Raw genomic sequence first — 7,934 nt, forward strand, 5'->3', positions numbered from 1 at the left:
CTCGGTGGAGGGGCTGGAACAGTTGTCGGAGACAACTGTTTCGGAAGGTTCATGGCCTAGGTCAAAAAAATTTGTGCGGTTCAAATTACTCCTTGTAACTCGATTTTCACGCTATGTGAGACCCACAAAAATATTATTCTAGTATTACTCACTGTTGTTCTATTATTACACCTTGTACAGATGATATTACACCGTGTGCAAATAGTGTTACACTTTTTGGAACGGTTGCTCTGACAACTGTTCTAGCCCCGGATCCTCCATTCTCAACCACCGGCCCCTGACAGGCATTGAAAACTAGGAAGATTTGGTCACTGGTTTTCTCATAATCATTTATGCTCCTTCTCTATCAACAATTAATAGGACAACGGAAAAGAAAAGGAACATTCATGCAGCATGTATTTTAGTAATTTTTTTACGTCTAGTTCCACCCATCTTGACCCAAAATACGATTTAATTTCTAGATGAAGAGGGAAGGGGAAAAAAAAAAAAGAAATAGAAGTGGCATTTGTTGTGACTTGAATACAACACACCAAGTAATGAACCATGCTGACTGGAAAAACACTACAACAAAATAATGTGTATTAGTGTACGTAAACAATGACATCATGCACATTAAAGTACCTAACACAGTAGAAAGACCAAAATTAGTAAGCGTGAAGAATAAAAAAGGCGATTTGAAAAATAAGGCCCAACAAAGAGACTTGCAATATCATCAAGGCAGGAACGGTAGGGACTTAGCAAAATACAAGAACAAGATGGGGCAGAAAGATCCTGTGATTAGTTTCCTCTACAATCTGCATTCTACGAGTTGAGCCTACGTCAACGTGCCAACAAATATTTTACCTGAAAAAGAAAAATAAACCCAAGTTCAGGATATCACTCGTCACTTATCAGCTTTTAATGACACTTTTTTTTTTTAATCCTTTCACCACGCCTTTCCTATCCCAATTGACTGGTACAGGATTCGAACTATAAACTAAGTGCCCTCCCAATAAGCTAATGCAATAAAAATATCAACTTGATAAGCTAATGCAAAGAAATCATAGCACACGAATATACTACCTTACCATCTTAAGTGAAAAGAGTGCACACAGCTTAATCAGAATGATAAGAAAAAAAGTGCATCGAACCCGATCTGCATAAAAAGACACAGGCTGAAAGGTCAAAGAATCAAGCTAGCTTCTTCTCTAGCTAGTTAAAAGTGAGAAAAATTATTTACTGGGCTTTAAAGGAGGAAATTACTAATATAAATTTCACATGACACATAAAAGTAATATGATTCCTCTATTTGAATTTCGACACCGTTGACTCCATTCAAAAGAAATTTGTTGGAGTCAACAAAAAAAATTTTGGACAATAATTTTAAGTGAGAATCAGTAAGAAAATCTCTGCGTACCTGATGCCATCACTGCGTATTTCCACACAGGGAATGTCTTCAATCATGGGCCAGTAGTCTCCTCTATCCATCAAACACCTTTTCTGAAGAAGTGGGCATTTATTAATTACTAGAGTTTGAAGCGGATTACGCAGCGATTCCTTTGGTAGGGATCCAAGCTTGGGGCACTCAAAGATATGCAGATATCGAAGAGCTGTAAGACCTCGCAAGAACGCGGAGAGCGATTTCAGATTTGGTAAGTCACCAATGGCGACGGACCTAAGAGTTGGAGGAAGCAAAGCCAATCCATCATCACCACTACCAGAAAATGATTCCAGCTCTGGATATCCACCACGGATGTAGAACCTTTCAAGAAACGTGAGTCTGTTTAGTCCCCATTCTGACAGGGGCTTCAGCTGTAAGTTTTCTCCTGCCTCTATGTCAAGAAACTTCAGAGTGGGAGGAAAATCTCCTTGTGGAAATAACAAAGGACTTGAACAAGAATACAACAACAGAGATCTTAGTCGTCCCAAACCACTGGGCAAGTAACTAACATTTTTGCATCTGCACAAGGAAAGACGTTTCAAACTTGGAGTGGGCAATTGATCCAGATCATAATCACAATCCCTAATATCCAAAAACCGGAGACTTGCAAAACTGTACACTGAACCGAGCATTGTTCTCAAATTCAGACATGGGCAGCCAACGATTTCCAGACTCTCAATCGATGTGCTAGTGTCCTCTATGACAATCTCCGGAGGAAGGTTCAGTTTCTGGCAATGTCTGATCCCAAGATTCCTAAGCTGAGGGAGGAGCAACTTGTCCATTGGCAAGCAACTGAGGGCTGAGCAACTGCTTATTCGCAATATGTTAAGACCAGATAATGTAGGCAAAGACTGGAGAGCACTGCAACTTTCTATCTTAAGATATTTAAGCATGGGTAAAACAGCAAGCTCCTCCAAGGATGAAAGCTGTGAACATTCTGAAACAACTAAAGATTTTAGCTTCACAAGGTTTACAGTATTACTTGAGCCCCACAAATTCTTCAGTTGATGGCACTCACGTAATGTGATATCTTCAAGGCCTGATGGGAACTGCATGAACGCATCCTCGAGGGATGCAAGCCCTATAATCTGCCGAAAATCCAAATTGTTTAATGAGGTCAAATTGTATAAACATTTTGCAATTCCCACCGAGCACTTTAGCAACTTTAGTTCAGAGAGTGAAGGAAGCTGCAAAACAGGAATGCTTTTCAACTTTGGGCATCTACTTATACAGAGCTTTTGGAGCAGAGGGAAGTGGCATTCGTTCTCTCCTGCTGAACTTAAGCAAGTCCATTCCTCCCATTCTGGCATGTCATCAAATGTTAGACTTTCAAGCAATGGAAAGGAAAATTCCCAAGAGCAATCTTTGCCACATAGCTCCGTACCCACTGCCTTCACCTCAAGCATGGTTTGAATGCTCAAATCCTTGAGCGCAGGCAATTGCCCGAGTGATGGTAAACACTTGCAGTGTGTACAACCTCTAAGGCTTACTACTTCTAATTTAGTAAATGAAGAATCCCCCACCCAGGAAGAGAATTTGTCTCCCTTATAGAACTCAATTTCAAGACTCGTTAGGTTTGTGTGTGGTCGTAGTGCCTCAAGCAAATCTTGTTGAAGAACTTTACTCAGAGAACCATCATATTCACTATTCCATGCCAATACTATGTTATCAAGGTCCCTCTTGTTCTTCAAATTGGCATCCCGTGCTTCTTGAACATTCGTAACATTTTGCAACTCCAAAATGGCGAGTGACCCTGCCAGTAAGGACAAGTTCCCCAAGTCATTCAGCCTGAACCCACCATTTTTGCTCACAACCACTTTGGATAGTGTCTGCAAGCTCGTCAACTGATCAATCCCTGAAGGCATCTCATGCAATTGACTAGTATTGGAATTTTCAAGATGGCGCAGGTTAATTAATTTTCTAATACCCACCGGTAAGTTAATCAGCCCCCAGCAGTCGCGCAAACATAGTGTTTGTAAATTGCAAAGATTACTCAATGATTCAGGCAACACTTTCAACGAAGTACCAGACAAATTCAGGTACCTTAGATGTATTAATTCACCAATGGAATTTGGTAGATCAGAGATAGCATATCCACTGAATGATAGCACCCTTGAGTATCGCAATTCCAGCAAAAGTTCTGTTATGACCTTTTTAGCGATGTAAAAGTCGCCGTCATACTTGCCAGAAACGGGTAGGAAACTCCGCAAATGTTTTGCTTTCTGAAGTGTTTTAAACTTTTGTGAAGCTCCATACATTGAACTTGTGAATGATGTGTACCTAACCTTGTCAAGAATCGTGCATTTGATGTTCTCTTCCAAGTTGTCTGTCAGTCTGGAACAAAAATCTCCAGCAACATATCTAGCTAGATCGTTAATAAGGTCATGCATCACAAAACGTGAACTAGTAGAACTTGACTGCTGGAAGAAGGACCTCATTAGTAGCTCCCTAAAATAATTGTCCCCTATGTCCTCCATAAGATCACTTGCTTTTGATTCCTCGAGAAAACCCTCTGCCATCCAGAGCAATACAAGCTCATATTTGTCAAACTCATAGTCCTTGGGAAATATGGAGCAGTAAGCAAAGCACGGTTTTAGATGGGCAGGAAGATGATAATAGCTTAATCTTAGTGCTGGAAGAATATCACTTTGATCCTCTTTTATTTCCCATATCTCACTGTTCAGTATATCCGTCCATTCATCTGGGCTCGATCTAGCACGCAACAGCCCTCCAAGAGTCTTCACGGCCAAGGGCAAGTTCTTACATTTCCTTACAATACTCCTACCAATGCCTTCTAGATTGGGGTGCCTGTCAAGATTTGTCCTTCCTAGCGCATGTCTTGCCAGTAACCATAAGCTTTCATCATCTGTCAACTCCTTCAGATTATATCCAGCAGTGGAAGACATTACTGATGCCACCCTATGATGCCGAGTGGTGACAATTATCTTGCTCCCAGATGAACCAACTAGAAATGGGCGGCGCAGGATGTCCCAGTCCTCGTATTTTTCATTCCAAACATCATCTAAAACAATTAGAAACCTCTTTCTGGTCAAGGCCTCACTCAGTTTCACTTGAACGATATTCAGATCCTCATAATCACACCCACCTGCTGTGATTGCTCTGAGGATTGTCTTTGTTACCCCAAAAATGTCAAAATCATCTGAAACACAAGCCCAAGCCTTGGAATTGAAAAATTCGTTGACTCTGTCATCATTGTACACCATTTGAGCAAGAGTTGTTTTACCAACCCCTCCCATGCCAACAATTGGTATCACAACCACTTGATCATCACTCGATTCATTTGAAAGGAGCAATTTCAGCAGCTCTTCTTTGTCATTCTCTCGACCATAAACATAAGACTCCACCAAGGAAGTTGATGGCAATCTATCCCTAGTTTTGTTCGGCCTCTTTGCCACAGTCTCTGCCAAATGGAGGATTTTGATTTGTTCTTTCATGCTCTCCAATCTTCTAGTTATTTCATCCACCTTGGGAGCCATTTTTCTGTTGAACTTATAATCTTTAACAGAAAAATTTGTACAACAGGAAGGGATTTTAACCTTTCTTACCTTGCTAGTTGAGCCTTGAGCTTCCATCAACTTTCTTCGACGACCTTCAGTGGAGAATTCGTCGATCACATCATCCATATCATACGCCAAATCCTGAAGATCATCTAGCCACTGCTTCACAGCAATCCTCATATTCTGCTTGTCCTCTGCATCATCAAGCACTGCCTGAATCAGGGATAGCACCTGGATCCATCGTTTCAGCTGAGTATCTAAGCCTTCTGAGCGTGCAAATTTCTTCAAATCCACAGAAGCAAGCTTGTCAAATATCACCTTGATGATTGCACCAAGAAAGACTTCTATCAGTGCCATTATTCACTATTCTTTTTTTTTTTCTCCGGATTATATTGTGTAGGTAAGCAACGAGCAAAAAGTCTGAAAACTTGAAAGGGGAGATAAGATTGAAAGACAGGAAACTACAGGCTGTGTTTGGACCATGGTTCAAAGTCACGGTCGCGGTCGCGGCTCGGAACGTTCCACATCGGTCTCGGCATATCGATCGCGGTCTCGGTAAAACGCAAATTTTAAAGTATTTAATATTCTAAAAATTGTTAATAATATAAAAAAGTATACTAAATAAAAATAATTAAAAATAGCAAAAGAAACAGCCAAGTCAATCCGTCGCTGTGTGACTCGACTGATTTCTCGTCTTGAGTCGGGATAACTCGGAGTGACTCGGTGTGACTTGGCCGAATCAATCCGTCGCGGTAACGACTCGGCCGATTTCTTGGCGAGTCAAATATCTCGGTATCGTATCGATAGGAGTCGAGACGGTGACGACTCGACCGAGTCGTCTCGGTCTCAGCCGAGACTTCGAACCATGGTTTGGACTAATAATTCAAAATGGTTGCGGAACAATAACTACTTTATCGTGTTTGGATGTGGACATAGAAGTTATAATTAGTTTCATGAGTGAAATTTTTACCTACTATTCATTTCCCAAGAATCCACCCATTTTATTTAGATTCCTTGTATGTTTCACTAACAAATGCATAGGTAATCATTGGTGTTTTATGAGGATGAAAAGCAAAAGAAAACTACCAGCCTCTTTATTGCTCTCTTTCATCTGATCTCCATCCTTCATTTTTGTAGTGACCTGCAATGCTTGGGTCACCCTTTCAGAAAGATTAACTGTTAGCTTTGGCGAATTATCGAAGCAGATGCAATTTGATCTATTTGTTGACGTGCAATTGACTAATCATTCATTGTTATTAGGGTTAACAACATAAAAGCCCCCTGTGGTATAACTATTATACAGAAAAATCCCCTGTGGCTTCATATCAGACGCGTCGGTACCCCATGATTTGAATTATTCTGAAAAATCGACGGAAATCGTTATAACAGACGGAGCTGAGTGAAAAGACGAAAATACCCTAATGATATAAGCGAAAATTGTAGAAGTAATTTCGGGCAAGGGCACGGGCCAGGCGGTCATCAGTGTCTTGACCCAAGACTCCACCATTGTGGACCCAACAAAGCGACGTTATCAAGATTGAGCTCTTCGGTCCAAGAAGCCTGGCGATGGGGGAAGAGGCAGTTTTCCGAAGGAACTTCTCGGCAATGGCAGCAGCTGCTGCAGCAGTGGCGGAGGAGGATGAGGATGAGGAAGAGTCTAATACGTCGAGTGTTGCCGTGGTTGGACTGGGGTCGGGTGGGATGAGGAGGAAAAAGAGGAGGAGGGCCGCGGGGAAGGTGGCGGCAAAAGGGTATAGGAAGTTGTCGGAGATGATAGGGGGATTTGCGGACATATATGAGAGTAGAGGAGGCGAAACAGAGGCAAATGGTTGAGTTGGAGAAGCAGAGAATGCAGTTTGCCAAGGATTTGGAGATTCAAAGGATGAAGCTTTTTATGAAATCCTAGGTCCAGCTCGAAAAGCTAAAGCGATCTAAGCGCAATTCACCATCTGGTGGTAAGTTTATCTGTGCATTTGCATATTGTCTCGAGTAATGCTGGCAATGTTACATGACTAGTTTCAGCCTAGAGTTTCTTGGGTTTCTTGACGAGCCTCTCCTCCACCTCTTTTCTCCAGTTGTAAGCGGGCTTGCTCTCTCTCCTCTCGTTCCTCAGTTGCCTTCTCTCCCTGGCTGTTAGCTGCTTTTCATTCACGGACTATACAGTTGCCGAGATCGTGAAAGAAATAATGGGACTTCGGAGCTTATTGAAGGCTTTGGAGTAATGGGTGGACAGGGAAAGAAAGAGAGGGTAAGGACTCCATGTAAGAAGCCTTTGCTGCAGCTCTATCATCCCTATTAGTATCTCGTTATTCAATCTAATTTTGATCTGGTTTTGTTTTCTTGGCACAGATGGCTTGTGTTTCTACTATTTTGGTGTTTGTTTGGTTTTGCGTCAACTAGCAATTTGGTAGATGAAGGGTAAAATAGGCATATCAGGTGAAAGTTTGTGATAAAAATCTATATTTCGCAAGAAACACGCTCCTTTCCAGTGTATTTAATACAAACGCCATACATTTGACGATTTCCATCGACTTTTCAGAATAATTCAAACCATGGGGTACCGACATGTATGATATGAAACCACAGGGGATTTTTCTGTATGATAGCTATACGACAGGGGGCTTTTATGTTGTTAACCCTTGTTATTAGGGATAATATCAGAAACCTCCCCTGAGGTTTCTTGAAATATCACTAAGTTCCCCCCACATTTTGGAAATCTCTCTTACCACCCTTTGAATTGACATTTTCTTAACAATGTCAGCCCCTCTAAGCAAAAGTAACAATAGAAAATGCATTTTAGAGGAGGGAGAGTATTTTAGTTCCCTTCGTACCCTTAGGTTGACTGATACAGTGACATAAGAAAGTTGCAGTAGGTGGAAAATGTGAATTGGAGAGTATTTTTCTGGCATGAGCACTGTTGCATGACCGTGCTACTTTGAGTGCTTCTAGTTTCTCCTTTAAAAGGTGAAACTACCGCTAGAAATAGCTGCGCAGAT

The 7,934-nt window shown here is 41.4% G+C and overlaps 1 protein-coding gene and 1 long non-coding RNA gene across 3 annotated transcripts; one reads left to right on the top strand and one right to left on the bottom strand.

Annotated features, from left to right (window-relative positions):
- Positions 1 to 520: 520 nt before the first annotated feature.
- LOC113727152 (putative disease resistance RPP13-like protein 1) lies at positions 521 to 5,384 on the bottom strand. 2 transcript variants are annotated; one of them, XM_027251161.2, is made up of 3 exons: positions 1,397 to 5,384; positions 1,068 to 1,135; positions 521 to 843 (listed from the first exon to the last, which is right to left on the bottom strand). In XM_027251161.2, exons 1-2 carry the CDS (start codon positions 5,293 to 5,295, stop codon positions 1,096 to 1,098), a joined length of 3,939 nt encoding a protein of 1,312 aa, XP_027106962.1. In that variant the 5' UTR covers positions 5,296 to 5,384; the 3' UTR covers positions 521 to 843; positions 1,068 to 1,095. The 2 variants fall into 2 exon arrangements, with proteins under 2 accessions (XP_027106962.1, XP_027106963.1); XM_027251162.2 differs by having other exon boundaries at positions 1,063 to 1,135.
- Positions 5,385 to 6,036: 652 nt separating this feature from the next.
- Positions 6,037 to 7,471, top strand: LOC140035903 (uncharacterized). The gene is made up of 3 exons (XR_011839800.1): positions 6,037 to 6,893; positions 7,014 to 7,186; positions 7,288 to 7,471. It is a non-coding gene; the product is annotated as an uncharacterized lncRNA (long non-coding RNA).
- Positions 7,472 to 7,934: the final 463 nt, after the last annotated feature.

This window comes from Coffea arabica, chromosome 2c (assembly GCF_036785885.1).
Source record: "Coffea arabica cultivar ET-39 chromosome 2c, Coffea Arabica ET-39 HiFi, whole genome shotgun sequence".
Taxonomy (NCBI): Eukaryota; Viridiplantae; Streptophyta; class Magnoliopsida; order Gentianales; family Rubiaceae; genus Coffea; species Coffea arabica.